Source organism: Phlebotomus argentipes, unplaced genomic scaffold (genome assembly GCF_947086385.1).
Source record: "Phlebotomus argentipes unplaced genomic scaffold, Phlebotomus argentipes genome assembly scaffold_18, whole genome shotgun sequence".
NCBI classification, from domain to species: Eukaryota; Metazoa; Arthropoda; class Insecta; order Diptera; family Psychodidae; genus Phlebotomus; species Phlebotomus argentipes.
In genome coordinates, this window is record NW_026776177.1 from 18197979 (window position 1) to 18213665 (window position 15687).

At 46.9% G+C, this 15687-nt stretch overlaps 5 protein-coding genes across 5 annotated transcripts; 2 read left to right on the plus strand and 3 right to left on the minus strand.

The window, feature by feature from the left end:
* LOC132259278 (kinesin-like protein KIF14) lies at positions 1 to 8719 on the minus strand. The gene is made up of 4 exons (XM_059756841.1): positions 8056 to 8719; positions 6809 to 7440; positions 1961 to 2580; positions 1 to 1329 (listed from the first exon to the last, which is right to left on the minus strand). Exons 1-4 carry the CDS (start codon positions 8717 to 8719, stop codon positions 204 to 206), a joined length of 3042 nt encoding a protein of 1013 aa, XP_059612824.1. The 3' UTR covers positions 1 to 203.
* Positions 2629 to 5895, plus strand: LOC132261237 (uncharacterized). Its single transcript, XM_059759947.1, has 2 exons — positions 2629 to 3968; positions 5222 to 5895. Exons 1-2 carry the CDS (start codon positions 3812 to 3814, stop codon positions 5389 to 5391), a joined length of 327 nt encoding a protein of 108 aa, XP_059615930.1. The 5' UTR covers positions 2629 to 3811; the 3' UTR covers positions 5392 to 5895.
* Positions 8720 to 8895: 176 nt separating the features above from the next.
* Positions 8896 to 10290, plus strand: LOC132260388 (P2R1A-PPP2R2A-interacting phosphatase regulator 1). The gene is made up of 3 exons (XM_059758456.1): positions 8896 to 9240; positions 9306 to 9573; positions 9631 to 10290. Exons 1-3 carry the CDS (start codon positions 9131 to 9133, stop codon positions 10288 to 10290), a joined length of 1038 nt encoding a protein of 345 aa, XP_059614439.1. The 5' UTR covers positions 8896 to 9130.
* Positions 10291 to 10676: 386 nt separating this feature from the next.
* On the minus strand, positions 10677 to 12554 carry LOC132260387 (ran GTPase-activating protein). Its single transcript, XM_059758455.1, has 2 exons — positions 12371 to 12554; positions 10677 to 12310 (listed from the first exon to the last, which is right to left on the minus strand). Exons 1-2 carry the CDS (start codon positions 12474 to 12476, stop codon positions 10701 to 10703), a joined length of 1716 nt encoding a protein of 571 aa, XP_059614438.1. The 5' UTR covers positions 12477 to 12554; the 3' UTR covers positions 10677 to 10700.
* Positions 12555 to 12718: 164 nt separating this feature from the next.
* Positions 12719 to 15574, minus strand: LOC132259753 (transmembrane protein 62-like). Its single transcript, XM_059757509.1, has 2 exons — positions 15363 to 15574; positions 12719 to 15156 (listed from the first exon to the last, which is right to left on the minus strand). The coding sequence occupies exons 1-2, from the start codon at positions 15558 to 15560 to the stop codon at positions 13354 to 13356; spliced, it is 2001 nt and encodes a 666-aa protein (XP_059613492.1). The 5' UTR covers positions 15561 to 15574; the 3' UTR covers positions 12719 to 13353.
* Between the last annotated feature and the right edge of the window lie 113 nt (positions 15575 to 15687).

Sequence of the window (15687 nt, forward strand, 5' to 3'; positions counted from 1 at the left end):
GAGCAAATTTCTCCTCCGTTTAGCAACTTTTCACTTTCACCAACACAGAAATATCCAGATTTTTGTAAATTTCACATATCTTTATTCCATTCTCTTAAGCGTTCAAAAGTTCAATTGGCAAATATGAGTTCAAAAGTCACGGATTTCGACTGGATTGATGTAAGTAAATGTGGGAAATATATTTCCTTGATGCATTAGCCTAGTCAGTCGAAGCGAAACCTCACGGATTTGGGCGTCTTTGGCGTTTTAGCTTCACTGTCCTTCTCTCTGATCAAATGAGTCATTCGGCCAACAATTTCATCCATCTCATCGATCATCCCGAGCATCTCTCGACTCCTGTTGCTCATCTGATCGTCACAGCAGAGATTCTTCAAGCAGCTCATGGCCACATTGAGGTCCTTCAAGTACGGTCTGGCTTTGATCGGGAAGTCTCCGGGCGTCTGATTCCGAGCACTCAAAGGAGTTCCAGATTTCTTGTGAGACGAGCTCAGGGCAGATTTTATACGTGACGGAGGCGTTCTGTTTCCCAGGCGACTGCTGAGACTCAGTGAAATCCTCTTTCCAGAGTTGATGGACTCATTCAGAGCATTCTCATTCGCCTCATCGAGGCTCCTCCATTCCACGTCCAACACCTCAAACACCCTCGAGGGCTCCATCTCGGCATTCCGCATCATCTCGAGCCACACCTCAAGTCGCGCCGGTGGCCAATCTGCTACCCTCTTGCTCCTCCTGTCCACAATATTCACCACAGCCTTGAACAGTCCAAACTCATCGCACACTTGACTCTGTCGGAACTCAAATTCCCTCAATCCGAAATCCCTGCATCTCTGCGTTGCCTCCTTCACTTGCAGCTGTATTTTGTGCAAACTATCCTCACTGGGATGCATCATGATATTCTGTAGATCCGCCAGAATATTCGATTTGCGATGCACCTCCAAATCTGGCCTCTCAGCACAATCCTTCAGCATCTCCAGTTCAACTTCCACGCACTCCTTGCGTGTCCTGAGACGCTCAACCTCCCTCTGCAGTGAATCCAGCTCCTTCTGCATTTCTCTCTCGGCGTTCCGCTTCTCCGCGTCCACCTCCTCGCGCAGTCTCTTCTCCTGCTCCAACTGGAACTCCAGATGAGCCTGATGGAAGTCAAAGAGCGCCTCATCAGGACGTCCTTCAGCGGGATTCGACACACGAAAGTAGTGTGATCCACCGATAATCACGCGATCGCCATGGTGAAGCTCCGTTCGGCCATCAATCAATTGTCCATTGACGAACGTCTCAAAGTCCAGCGAAAGTGGTGTTAAATAGAGGATGCCGGCATTGTTCTCGAACGCGCTGCAAGAGAGATTATTGTCAATTAAATGGCAGGAAATATAGAGAGGTATAATCAATCATTCTTATCCCCACAATTATCCAATCGATTACTACTAATTAACCAGAGACTGTTGCGTAGAGAGCAAAACGTGTGTCGCGTGGAAAAAATGCGAGACAGTTCGTCGCAATTTCACCGAAAAACTGTAAATGTAAATTGTCCATTGAAAACATTAAAAAAATGATATAGAATCACGCAATAAAGTAGAAAAACGGCAGACTTGCTAATGAACCACAATTCGAAATTCTGTTGACCTCCACGTGATTATTTACGGAAGCACACTTCACGAACCGCTAAAATTAATGATAGTGTAGTCTTTACCAATTTAATAATCTAAACACTCCTACCAATGGAATCTCAGTACTTCAGTGCTCATCTTGCCTGCAGAATGTCTCACAGTGAGCTCACAACTAAAGGCAAAGAACTGACCTTTCGCTCAAAAATCAATAGCCATTGCAGGACCTGTTTTACAACATTTCTGTGCTCATTGTCTAGATAAATTCATACTTTTTACGATGATGGAGAATTGAGTGTCAATTGTTTTATCACCGTGACCTTATCAGACCGTCATTAGTCATGTGGACAAAAACTCACCAATGGTTGAACGACACCAAAGGACCTTCCAAGACAATATCTGGCTGCTCTTTCGACGTGGGGTGATTTCTGCCCAATTTCACCTTCCCCAGCGGAAGTCTGAACACCAGTGTGCCCGAGAGTATGTGATCTGGATCCAGATTCACCAGGCACGTCTCTTTCCTCGACACTTCCGATCCCAGAGTCAATCCCTTCCGCTTAAGTACCTCCATTTCGCTCTTGCGCATTGATTCTGCCTCACGAAGACGCTCCATCCAGGATCTCTGGGCCTTGGCCAGCTCCTGCTTCGACTGACTCAATTCCTTCCTCAGCTTTTCCAGTTCGCGCTCGTCTACGCCGCCACTCGTCTCGATCACAATGTGCCGCACAGCTCCAGTCTCCGTCACTGCATTCCTCTGCTGTTGGCGCTCGTAATCCTGCTGCAACACCTGCAATCGCTCCACCTCAGCCCTCAACTCCCTGATGATCTTGTCATGCGGATCCTCATTCACCTTCACGCGATTCACGATAGCACGCGCTTGGCAGGCGTATCGCAGCGTCGCCAGAGTCTCCTCCAAATGAATGCTGGCCGGTGATATCGTGGCCAACATCACGGTCTTCGAATTTCCGCCCAAATTCTCCTGCAAGGCCCAGAAAAGCGGGTAAAATTAATTAGTGATACTGTAACTAATCTCTCTCTCTCTTCTCCTTCAGTCAAGGCTCATTATTTGGAATGTCCATAAAATTTACAAGCAAATTGATGATATCTAATCAAAATATCTTCCTTGTATGTTCTTCACGACCACGACACTTTTATCAGGGCTTCGTTTCTGTTTAATTATCTCAAAAGTCGTTTCTTTCCTTTATCAGCAAAGCAATATTGTTTACCGCTGTTAAATCCAAGCAAGAAAGAATATATGTTCAGAGTCAGGAAGGAAAATCTTGAGTGTCTCAATGCGCGTCATTTGAAGTCCCTTAGTAAAATATTTATTTGCGTCACGACACATGATAATACATACTTTATGTGCATTTCTTACTATTGTAGATTGTAAAATTTAGGTATTTGCTGTGATATTCCAAGTACTAGTCTTTTTCTTGCAGAGATTTCTCAAAATCATATTTAGTTTGAAGGTAAAATTTGGGTAATTATTATGTTATTTAATTGTCCAAGGTTTCATTCAAATTTACGGTTACATCTACATAGAATCTCAAAGTATTTCTTTAAAATCACGGGTCATTTTTCGCGAATAACACACTTAAACTATCACTTTCAGTCATCCCAATGGAGAATAATGCAGCAAATACGAATTCACTGGTTTATGATTTTATAATCTCCCAGAGTTGAAGTATTTTATTACAGTATCGCCAAGAGACACACAACGAAAAATCCCGCGAATACAGCGAAGGAGAGGAAAATAAAACGTATTCACCAACACACTCGGACGCTCTCTACGTATCGTATGGATCGCCCTCGTTCTTGCTCTGCTAGGTTTTATGTTAATTTCAGTTTCACATCAAACGTGAACGAGTCAAGTCGTGAGCAACAGCACGTAAACCATCTATTTCACTTTAAAGACAGAAGAGATTTTTCATTCCAAAAGTGAGATTTTTCATCTTTTCCTACTTTGGGGCCAAATAAAGACAGAACAACGCAGTGAATTAGATTTACTGTACAGTTTTGTGTACAAAGTGGACAAGAGAACTTTGTTGTAAACAATTATTCAAGGCATAAAGAAGCTGAAATGTGCCTCGTATAGGAGCAAATAGCGCCAGAAATAACAAAAATTCGACGTAAACACAGCAAAAAGCTGAACAACATCGCCATCGAGCAGCAAAAGCGGTGACAAGTGGGAGTAAAACAGCAAGAAAATAATGGATGTCTACAATGCATACTTGGGCGACTGCATGAGCTACTCGTCCATGAGGAGTCCAGTGTACAGGGACTTCGAGAAGTTCCCCTATGGCACCCTGGAGTCATCCTTCAAGCCCACCAACGCGTCCTCGGCTGCCACCTCATATTACAACCAAGGTGAACATTTTCCGCCTTTCCCTTTTTCCTCCACGCATCGCAACATTCCATGGCATCTCCTCTGTCTCTCTCTCCTGCGATGACCACCACTTTGTCAGTGTGATGTGACTGTTTAAAAATAACCCACCGCGACACGCTAAAAGTGCATTTACCTCCGCCCCAGCTGAATGCGAGCCCGCGCTTAGGGGCTGCAATCCACAGGCGTGGCATGATAGTACACTGGAAAAAGCGACGGGACAGAAAAAAACGCGCAATTCAATAAACACAGTGCGTATATATCACACTCACACGACACACATTCAGAGCTCAAATCGGACGCTTCATGGCCCCATGTTGAGCCAGTGTGTTGTACAATCTTATACGCCATTCCATTTCCCCTTTCACAATTCCATCGCGCAACTATAATAATAGTAGTGCCTCTCAACACTCTACGACAATCTCACAAAAAAGTCCACAACGTGCTTGAGAGCGCAGAAGAAATTGCGTAGTAAAAAAAGAGGTGGAGAAGAAAATAGATGTAAATATTGCAATTATAAAAAAAGTCATATAGACGCGCTCTCAACCTCGTGGCATGGCCCAAACTGATAAGAGAAAGTCTGTTTTAATCACTTTTTATCAAGTGATGTCTCTCTCTGCTTTTTATCACCCTCTTTTGTCCATAGAGGGCAAATGTATATTTCATTTACGTGGCACAATTCTGTATAATTGCTCTACCAGCCAATCACAGAGACACTCAACTAAACTCCTCCACTTTTAAAGCCCCACAATTATTACCTATTTATAAGACCCCAAAAGGAGGAAACATGTGAAGAGGATAGAAGAAAACGTGTGGCACTATAAATTATTCTGACCTGTTATTGAAATGATGTTTGCAGCACACAAGAGTCTCTCTGATAAAGTGATAATGTCAAGTGCCACCGTTCTAAAAAAGATGAGATCTTGACTCTTGAATCGGAATTATAAAAAGGGGACAAAGAACAAAAGATTGTAAAGTAGAAATTCATGAAAAAAAACCCAATGAGTTGTTTTACCAGTTAATTGATAAATGTGTGGAAACTGATTCATTTAATTGAGAAAGAATCATTATATAACACCTTATCTCTGCGCAACAGCGACTTATAGCTTGAAACTTGAGTGTTTACTTAAGAAAATACTCGGTGTAATTAAAGATAAATTGTCTACAATTTCAATAAATATATAATAACACGAGAGTGCAATTGAAATTGATTTCCCACATTCTCTTGTCCTTCCAGGAGGCAACAACAAGCGAGCCGCCAACAAAGGAGTGGTGGACAAAGTGCGCAAAGAATCTTGTCCCTTTTGCAAAGAGCAGAAGAAACGTCCATTAATTGCTTACATTCGTAAGCGTGAGAATCGCCAGCAGAAGGAATCCATCTGCGAGGCTGATGAGCATGAGGAATAAATGCACTTATTTTGTTTGATACAAAATTACTCACATTTTTCCCCTAAAAACCGTCACAAACTAACAAAAAAAAAGTATATAATTCGGCTCATTATACTGTGTATAAGGGAGATTTTGATGAAAATATTTACAACACAAGAAATATAATATTAATATTTTGTGCAGATGTGTAAAATAAGATAAAAGAAATATTTATAATGGAAATATAAACTTTATATACAACTTTTACTTAACATTCGTTATTGAATCAAAACATTTTTACTGATGTTGTAAATTTAAGAGATAATGAAATAATAATAAATATAATAAAACGTTGATTGAACTTTTTCCAGCAAAATCAATTGCCTTTGTAATAAAGACTGAATGTATAGTGAGAAAAATGTAAATTGTTTTGCGAAATAATCTGGAAAATATGTAAATGTTGGAAACTTTTTCTGGTACTTAATGGATATTTTTTTCCCATAATTAATAATATAAAATAAAAATCCCAGTTTATGAAATAAATACGTTGTCTTTTGCCTTCTCTATAGTCATGTGAATATTATAATAACCGCTCAACACTTCTGATAAGGAGTCACGCCGCAAAACGATGGTAAAAAGAATGTTATAAATCTCGAAGGAAAACCCCAACTTTGGATAGAAACCACAATTTTTTTATCACAACCGGAATTTCTCATTTATTCCACACTGCATTAAGCACCATGAAAAACTTCTACAGCGCTCATTTCATGGTTGACTTCTCGTGAAAAGTGCAGCAAAAAGGCAAGAGGAAAAATACCGAAAATGCTGAACATCTTTAAGAACAAAGGATCGCAAAGGCATGACAAGAGTGAAGAAAATGCAGGTGAGTGATGATGGTTATTGTGTCAAAGTGAATTCGCCACTTATCTCTCAATTCCGCAGACTTCTCGGGCACAAGGAGGAAGAAATGCGGATGCAAGTGTCTTCAAGAATGCAAGTGCAAACATCACAGATCCATAAAAACCCCCGCGAGACTGAATTTCCTATCAGAGACATTGAATTGAGCCAACGGAAATGAGAACGAGCACTTGCAAAAGACTTGCTTATCGTCTGAATATTTTGTAAGAAATAAAAATATTATGAACTTGCAAGGGGATTTAATTGATAAAAAGTCGTGATGACGCAGAGACAGCAATATTAGTGTTTAAAATTTGTTGGATTTCCCTAGAAAATAAACAATAACAGAGAGACGCAAAAATGCTTTGAAGGCAGTTTAGGAAGAGCAGAAAAATCCTCCAAAAATTGAACTTATCAGCAGATAATTCTAACTAATCATCTCTAAACAAGCATTTCCGGTCACAATCTATAGCAATAATTCCATGAGAAGACATTGAATAAGAATAAACCTTGAGTGCTGAGAAATCCCACAAAACCCCACAGAGAGCTTCACACTCACCTTGAGTAGCCACGTGAGCACGGATTCGCGATAGGGAATGTGCCCGAGAGAGCCCTTCTTCGATGTCGCCAGCGCTGCGATGACCTTCCCGAGGGTCAGGAGACTTCTGTTGATGCTGATGCCCTCCTTGAGCCGATCTGCACTCGTGCAGGTGGGATTCATGCGCTCACTGCCAGCCAAATCCACCAGACTAATCTTGCTGCGTCGAGTCTGTTGGCGTTTATCGTCGCCGCGCTCCCAGAGATTCAGGACAATGTTGAAGATGGAGTGAGACCTTGAGCTCTTGTCATTCATACCAGTGGCCGCCGTGGCTCTCTGACTGTTGCCCAGAATCATCCATGTCTTCAGCGCCGCATACGAGTCCACCGGATGAGCTGACAAGTCCACAACATACGGTCCCCACAAGGCGTGCTCTCGCACCCTCAGAGCGCTCTTCCGCCCATTCGGTGTGGTGTTGCGACTCGAGCTCACGCTGAGAAGGTCGTGGATCTTCTCATTGTAGATTTCAAAGTAGCTCACTTCCACCTCAGCCATTATCTTTCCGCCCATGGCGTCGATTCGCCTAAAGAGCTCATGGCAGAAGCGCGGAATGATGCCGACCTCGGAATTGGGGTGAATTACATCGCTATCGCCTGGAAAAAGAGACATTTTTATCAGGACACAAACTCACATATGTTGGCGATGGTAAAAAGATTATGGTATGACTCTATTGATCGGGCTGGTGCTGGGAGCTCACTCCGGGACGCGATCCCACTACTGCTGACCACGGGGACTTTTGGCTGCTGGTTTTCACCTCTGGCCCGGTGCGCCCCTCCTTAGCCAACCTGCACGCCGCGGCCTCCGCCACGGCGCCCATATTGATGGCGAGCTTAGTGCGGACGTCCCGTCAACATGACCCGTCCAGCACGCAGAGCCCCCGACCTCAAATCAATCCATAACCTGACCTCCGAGAAGCCGGATTACAAGAGCCGCCACACTCTCGGTCGAAGCAACACTCGGCGAATCGCACTCTCGAGCTGCGTCACCACAGGGTGGCCGGCAAGTTGTGCTCGTATCTTCGTCGATTTCCCATGGGAAAGCAGAGGAAATACATTTCCCAAGCCACCCTGTCCCAGCACCCCGAATATCTACGCACTTCTAGATGGCGCTAGCGCCAAAGATTCAGAAAAAAACAATGCTTTTCGCAGTGCGAGAGCTTCAAATTCCAGGAAATCCCTGGGAAAATTCCGTCTCTCACAGGATCTCACCAGTGTCAATGCCCATCATGCTGTAACTCTTCCCGGACGATGTCTGTCCGTAGGCGAAGAGACAAACGTTGTATCCCTCGAAGGCTCTGTCCACCAGCGGCGCTCCGATGCTGTCGAAGATGGCCTTCTGGTCCGCGTACCCGTGATGCTGCGAGTTGCACGACCAGAAGGCGCAGTCGTAGACGAATCCTCGAGTGATACCATTCGAGCTGTCGGCAGATGTTCCCGCGAGAACAGTGACCTCATTGTTTTCCACCTGGATCACATTTCCCACGCCAGACATCGTCAGCTCCTGCTTGTTCATCGGTCGCACTCTCACCGCCACAGTGAGATTGCTCACTTCCTGGCCCTCCTCCTGGCCAGCCGAAGTCCTCCCGGCCACCTTCCCGGAAGCGTCCATCGAGACGTTGGCAAAACACTCCGGAGTGAAGAAATACCGCGGATTCTCGCGCTTAGGCGTAGTCGTCGATGTGGTGAAGGAGTCCGTGGCTGGAGGAAGATGGATCCTCTTCTTGGCACTCCTGTTCTCCACTGAGAAGGCCGTGTTGAGGAGTTTTCCCGACTCACTCGAGAAATCGCGTTTCCGCGGTGGCTTGCTTGAAGATTTCGGCGTTGCATTTCTTATGGGATTTTTGGGTGTTCGCGGGGTGTTTCGGCAAGACATCACGATGCACACACTACAAAAGCACACTATAGTCAAATTTATGCACGAGTCAGGATGATTTATGCGCAGAAAATGTGTGAAAACTCGGAAAAATGCAGAGATGGTAAACAAACGACCGTTGGTTCATGCTCAAAGTTGGCCGGACTGACACGAGCTGTCACGGCGCTTCGCTCATCGTGTCAAAATATTTGGGAGATTGGTGAATTGTAAGCCAAGAAAAGGAAATATTTCGCCTAATTCCGCTGCGATTTTCCGCCCAGAACCACTCACTGCAGTTCAAGGCACACCTGGACAGTCAAATAAGTGCAACCGGAGAATCCGTGTGGACAGTGCTGAGGTGGAAAATGCCAATTGATTTTACTGCCTGACAGTGGACGATACATCTCTATTTTTGGTGAAAAAGATCGAGTCATGGATGGGGACTCAAACCTGAAAAGGTGCTCAAGTGCCCCCCTCATTAATAACATCACAGCCGGAATACAAACTATGACATCCACCCAAGCCACCAGCGCGTCTTCCAGGTCAGCCACTCGCCGCCACGGCCCGCAAATTGGCTTTGATTTCAATGGAAAATTTTCTCTTGCAGGGACATTTCACCATCGCCGGCCATCAACATCTTCGCCCGGACGCGCCGCTATTCGGCCAGCTACAGCCCCCTAGCCGGCAGTGCCATGAGCCCCGGCGGGGGGCCGCGACTCACCCCGCGAGTTTCCCAGCTACGCCAGGAGGAGTGCGTAGACATGAACAGCCGCGAAGTGAACCACGAGCGCGAGGTTCACTGCGCCATGCAGATGTCCCAGAGCTGCGAGGACCTCCGCATAGTCACGGAGGGGTGGTCCTTCAAGAGCAGAGACGTGAGTAGCCATATTCCTTTCGAAATCTTCATCTCATCTGCTTCCCTTTTCCCGCAGAGCGACGATCTGACGAATCCACTCCACGTGAACCTGCCCACCGGAGGCCTCCTCAGTTGCTCCAGCCCGTCGCCCACGAGCCGCGGCAACGCGCTGCGCTACCAGGTGATGTCACCCAGTCCCACCCGCAAGACCTTCGCCACGCGACGCTCCATGTCGCCCAACGCCATGCGACCCAGCACCCTGTGCCCCGTGAAGCGCAAGTTCGACCTGGACGACAACAGCTCCACGTGCTCCCCGCCGCCGTACAAGAAGATGTTCCTCGAGAGCCGCGGCTCGTCGCCCGTGTGCCAGACCCCGTCGCCCCTCTGCCCCAGCCCCGATTCGGGCACCTACGAGGGGCGCATCACACCAAAGTTCTTCGTCTCGAAGTTGTGCGCCTCCTCCGTGTCATCACCATCATCGGCCGCCCACTCGCCGGCCACCAACAGCAACTCAGGCGCCAGCGTGGCGTCCAGCTCCAGCGGAGTCACCGTGGACGAAACGATGACCCTCATTGCCGACAAGGACTTCGATCCGGGGACCACAAAGCAGGACATCACAGATGAAGAGTGCGCCTCCATCACCGGCATGTCCGCCAATCTCGATCGCGTCGCAGAGCGTCTCGAGGAGCTCAAGGAGGAGCGCATCCCAGCCCCAAGCGCCTCCCAAGCAATATGAGCGCCCCCACGCATAGAAGCGCCCCTTTCATACTCTCTCTAGAGCTCATCTCGATATAAGTTTCCCCCTTGATTATTATATTATTACTATTATGTGTACGTGTGTAAATGGAGGATGTCGACAGGTAGCGTGAATTAGGAAATTAACGCGTTATGTTTTCGCCCAATCTATCCTATTTTGTTTCCTCATGAAGTCTACTTACATGTACTGTACCGCTGTTGGCACGTAGAAAAATAAAACTACGTTTTCTACGCGTATAAGATACTTATCGCCTTTCCTTTATGTACTCTCAGCGAAATGAAAAGCCATTTTATCTCGACACAAATTTAATTTTAATCCTCAAATTGGCTTCCAAAATAGCCTCATCAGTTCAACTCACGATTTAGTTGCGCCCAGATTTTCGTCCACGTCTAGTCGAACTTCATCTTGTCTAAGAAACATTCAAAAGTACCCCGAAGATCAGATGGGAAGAAGTTCTTCTTCATCGCGCTCTCGAGGGCACTCCGACAAGCCTGAGTGTTGTAGGTTGGCTGGAAGGTTTTGTCCTCGCAGCGCAGCAGGCACAGTTGGATGAGGAAGAAGTTCCGCACGGAATTCACTTGAGAATTGTCCTGGGCGTACTGGAAAGCGTCCGCAAAGAGGGCATCTGACACAGCGAGCGCCTCCTTGGACTGCAAACTCAGGTCTGAACACTTGAGGATAGTGAAGACCAAGTAGACGAGGTAGAAGTCGCTGGGCAGACTCTTGAGATATTCCTGGAAAGCGGCCACGCGATCCTTGCCATCGATGGCATTGAACATGGCCAGAGTGGGCTTCTCACTGCGACAGAAGGTCTCAACTGGAGAAGCCTGGACTCTGGTTGGTGGTGTGAGAATACTCAAGTTCGGCATATTTGCCTCCTGACCACCATCCTCAACAGCTTCATCAGTCTCGTCATCATCATCAGCACACTCGTCCTCGTCCTCGATATCCTCAGTGTCAATTTCCTCCTCCTCCTCCAGCTCGTCCTCGCCCTCTTCATACTCTCCCTCGCCGTCGTCCTCCTCAGAGTCATCCTCGTCCATTGGCGCCAAGGCGTTCTCCAGGTTGAACCGCCTAAGCTCATCCGCGATCAGCTCGCGACATTCTCGCCCGAAGTGATTCCCATTCAGCTGCAGCGTCTGCAGGTTGACTTTGTTGGCCATGGCGAAGGCCAGGGAAAGTCCGCCGTTGGGGCCAATTTCGTTGTCATTCAGCGTGAGAACCTCCAGAGCCTCATGCTGGTCGCTCAAGACCTCGCCGAGCAACGTTGCACCGCGCGTCTTCAGCAGACAATCTCCGAAATTGATCTCTCTGAGCTTGTGCATGTTGCACATGGCATCGGCCAGTGCTTCTGCTCCCTTCGATCCAATTGTGTTGTCATTCAAATTCAGGACCTGCATATTTTGGTTCTTCTTCAAAGCCGCCGACAGAGCTGTAATGCCCTCATGGTAGATCCCATTCTGTGGCATTGCCAATTCCTCCAGAGTCTTCACTTGTGCAAAGAATCCCGCCAGAGCTTCGGCTCCTTTGTTCTCTAAGCGATTCCGCCCGGCAATAAACACCTTCAGCTTCATGGGCGTGGGCGTCTTGAGGCTGGCCTTCAAACACTCAGTCAGAGCCTTCGCCAACATCTTCCCACCATCAATGCCAAGACCGCAATTGTTGATCTTCAACTCCTGCAGGGAGAAACACGCGGCGCTGCTGAACAACTCCACGAGACCCTTCATGCCATTGGGTCCCAGAGCATTGTCGCTGCAGTCGAACACGGTGAGATGAGCTCCAGCATCGATTATGCCTCGGCCCATGGACTGCAGAGCGATTGGAATCTCTGTCTTAAGTCGACCCGTGAATGAATCCTTCCACAGCGCTCTCTGAAACTCCGGATGCTTCTTCAGTGATTTTCCCACTTCCTGAGCCGCTTCCACGCCAAGTGTGTTCCCTGCCAGATTCAGAAATTCCAGATTCCGGCACTTGTCGATAGCATCCGTCAATTCCTTAACTGAAAAAGGCCAGGTGTTGTGAGAAAAGCCCCCAAGAAAGCGAACTCAAGAGACTCTACCTTCTTCCTTGCTTCCCCAGTTCTTTTCCTTGTTTTCGAACGAAACTCCACTGCCGGAAACATTGTCCAGAGCCGCTGAGAGTGTGGTGAGGTTGATTTCTGCCATTCCTTACACAAAATCGTGAAAAATCGAGGAACAAAAGATTGTAAAAGACGCACAACGCAGGACGCGATGAAAAAATCTGAGGTTAGGTGCAAAATTGCCGGCCGTTGCAAAATTTATCGTGCATGGAACAAATGGCCGTTTTTGCACATTTCAAACTTGAATGGGAAACCGTAAATCGTCTTTTATATCAACGTTTATCAACCAAAAAATTTAATTCCTCGCAAAAAAGCAATATTACTGGGACATCTTGTGATTTATTATTAGAATGCAATGATGCACTGTTAAATATATTATCATTTAATAACTACATACATACATATAGATGCAACTACAGTCTTTACAATAAAATTCATCCCCAAAACATGCAATAGTATCATGTCTATTGCAGAAAACATTTGTAACATAGTAATCTAGTCTAGACTAGAAGGACTAGAAGTGAATTTTCACGGACAATTCAAATGTTACGTCCTCAAGAAAAAAGAAAATACATTTCTACATATCTTCTGCTGTGTTTGTGTAAATCAATATAAGAATTTTTAAAAAGACATTTTGTTAACTTGGAATTTTACAAATTTCTTTTCATCTCTCTCTCTATCTTAGTCAACACCTCAAGAATAATACTCAGAAAGTTGAAAAAGAATTTTAAGGCCATCTCAGACTTTGTGCTTGTCTTTAGTAACTTCCCAAAAATCGTGTGTCATTAAATTGCTTCTCCAAAAGTAAGTCCACACTCAGAAAATATTCAATTATGTTTGCGTGGGGAAAATGTGGGTGTTTAGTGCCAGAACCACTATTTACTGAAATTCTGGACATGAAAATCACCGTATCACAAAGAGACTAACGAACGGTGGAAGTGCCACAGATATTCTGCACGGACTCAATTGTCGTCCTTCACCAACTTGGGCTGCGTTGACCACACAGCTGAGCCAGCGTGGAGACACTTGTCAGGCATGTATTGAGCTTGATACCACAAGGTGAAGTTCAGGATCAGTGACCACGTGCGCAGTGGTCCGAGAATGAGCGCCAAGAATCCGTAGGATGCCCAGTGGAAGTACATGAGGATGAGCTCCACTGTGATGATCGTGAGGAAGGGCAAGTGTTGCAAGCACTTCCTGAAGCGACCCTTGGGCCGCGTCGGTGGGCTGATCGTGTGGCGATAGCGCCGATCGAGGATGCTGGCGTAGACATAGGTGAGCGGCAGTTGGCAGAGGGCGATTTGAAAGAAGCCATAGAGGTACGTGAGAGAGCCTGGCAGGAGGACGCCGTCCACGAGGATGCCCCACATGAAGACCACCCCGAAGTGGCCATCGATGACATCTGCCACAGACCACGGTCCCACGAGGAGATAGATGAAGAATACCAGGAGCGGATAGAAGAGTCTGTTGACAGACGAGAGAAGCCAGAGTCGCCTCACCCAGCATCTCACGAAGCTCCACTGGATACGAGGGCGCTTCGCCCTGCCGCGCACCACCGCCATGTGCCACACACGGAAGATGATCAGTGGCAGAAGGCAGAGAACCAGAGTGGTGCCGAAGAATGCCTGGAAAATATTACAGGCTTCCGTCATCAGCACAAACCGAGCCTTCATGGCGAAACTAATCGACGTGCCATCCAGTGAGAAAGCCTGTCTCACACTCTTCTCTCGCCCATCAGCGTCCTTCACCAGCACCTCCACGTGATGCAGGCCATCTCGGTATCTCACTGGTTCCCACTTGGCCACAAACACTCCCTCTCCAGCTCTATCGCACACTCCAAAAGGCTCCGAATCCACTCGAATGCGACACTCCACAATTGGCGCCACACTAAATGCTAGAAGTCTGATGTGAGTGGATTCCACCTGGAGACGAATATCCTCTCGCAATGGATTGTTGAATGTGGCATCCTTGGGATTTGTCACCAACACAATTGGCCACTCGTTGTGATGAACATCCACGAAAGAGAACATGCCATGATCGATAGCTGCCAGTCTAAAGAGGCGATTGTCCTTCCAGTCGCCCAGCTCCAGTTCCAAGAATCCCGCGTTCTGGAGCGTGTACATCCGCTTCACCATACCTCCCATTGTGTGCAGATGCCCACAGAGGTACACCAGTCCCTCCTCGTGGCGCCCAATGACATCTCTGATGCCTGCGCCCGCTGTCAGAATGCAGGAAGTGGGATAGTGGCCGAACCACACGGTGTATTTGCTGCCCGTCCTTCGCGCCTCCTCCATTAGTCGCTCAATATTGTGCACTTCGTCCGCCGTGAGCATTCCTATGAAGTTGTAGGGCCTCTTTGGACCCGGCTCTAGGCACGCATCCACCGCAAGAAATGTGTACTTGTCGCCAGCCTTCTCCACCTGATGCATGTACGATCTGGAATGCGCGCTTCCCTGCACAGAGTACTTGTGGAAGAAGTTGCTGGATGAATTCCTCCCGGCCACGTTGAAATTGTCATGATTCCCACGCAAATCTAGCCACGCCGTCTTCGATGTCACATTGTGCTCCTGCAGAAGTTTCTTGTAAATCTTCCATTCGCCCTCAAACTGCTCGGAGCCCAGGTGATTCAGACTCCTGGCGTCCGTTAGATCCCCGCTCACAACCACCACTGTGGGCTTCACCGCCGAGATGGTCCGGTGCATGAAATCGCCCAGATTTCGAATGCGCTCCTCATCTCTGAACATGCTAATGTGAAGGTCAGATATCTATAAATATACAAAGAATGTAGAATTATTCTCATGAACTTCATGTACAAGCATTTGCGATACATGAGATTTCAGGTAAAAATTGTGAAATTCATAAATCATGGGCAACTCATAAATTACATCATCTCCGGGAGTGTAGACAATGCGTGGTAGACAATGGAAACATCTCTGAGGGGGAGTGATAAAAATATGATGTGTCAGCATACCTGCAAGAACCACATCAAGTGATCCGTGTTGTTCCCTATCCTGGCGCCACTCTGTCTAGCCTCACGGGCATATCCTTCCTCAGGACCACTCCTGGCCACATTCCCACTCGCGTTAATCAGATTGGAGACGTTGGCCACGAAAACCGAGCAGATGATGATAAGAATGAGAAACAAAACAGCTGACTTGGTGAATCCCATTTTCACTCTCAACTTGATCCTTTCTGCCTCTCGTCAGCACACCTCACATTATCAGCACTCGCAGCAGCGGTTCCGCGAGAATTCCACCAGCGCGGCTTGATGATTTCATGAGAAATTGAGTGGCAAA

What these genes read in the sequence shown, in the direction of transcription:
- LOC132261237 (XM_059759947.1), top strand. Translation starts at nt 3,812, where the DNA reads ATGGATGTCTACAATGCATACTTGGGCGACTGCATGAGCTACTCGTCC. An exon ending in CACCTCATATTACAACCAAG is followed by an intron (nt 3,969 to 5,221) that starts GTGAACATTTTC and finishes TTGTCCTTCCAG; the next exon opens with GAGGCAACAACAAGCGAGCC.
- LOC132259278 (XM_059756841.1), bottom strand. Translation starts at nt 8,719, where the DNA reads ATGTCTTGCCGAAACACCCCGCGAACACCCAAAAATCCCATAAGAAAT. An exon ending in CATGATGGGCATTGACACTG is followed by an intron (nt 7,441 to 8,055) that starts GTGAGATCCTGT and finishes CTCTTTTTCCAG; the next exon opens with GCGATAGCGATGTAATTCAC. An exon ending in TTGGTGTCGTTCAACCATTG is followed by an intron (nt 1,330 to 1,960) that starts GTGAGTTTTTGT and finishes TCTCTCTTGCAG; the next exon opens with CGCGTTCGAGAACAATGCCG.
- LOC132260388 (XM_059758456.1), top strand. Translation starts at nt 9,131, where the DNA reads ATGGATGGGGACTCAAACCTGAAAAGGTGCTCAAGTGCCCCCCTCATT. An exon ending in GCCACCAGCGCGTCTTCCAG is followed by an intron (nt 9,241 to 9,305) that starts GTCAGCCACTCG and finishes TTTCTCTTGCAG; the next exon opens with GGACATTTCACCATCGCCGG. An exon ending in GGTCCTTCAAGAGCAGAGAC is followed by an intron (nt 9,574 to 9,630) that starts GTGAGTAGCCAT and finishes CTTTTCCCGCAG; the next exon opens with AGCGACGATCTGACGAATCC.
- LOC132260387 (XM_059758455.1), bottom strand. Translation starts at nt 12,476, where the DNA reads ATGGCAGAAATCAACCTCACCACACTCTCAGCGGCTCTGGACAATGTT. An exon ending in CTGGGGAAGCAAGGAAGAAG is followed by an intron (nt 12,311 to 12,370) that starts GTAGAGTCTCTT and finishes GGCCTTTTTCAG; the next exon opens with TTAAGGAATTGACGGATGCT.
- LOC132259753 (XM_059757509.1), bottom strand. Translation starts at nt 15,560, where the DNA reads ATGGGATTCACCAAGTCAGCTGTTTTGTTTCTCATTCTTATCATCATC. An exon ending in ACTTGATGTGGTTCTTGCAG is followed by an intron (nt 15,157 to 15,362) that starts GTATGCTGACAC and finishes GTATATTTATAG; the next exon opens with ATATCTGACCTTCACATTAG.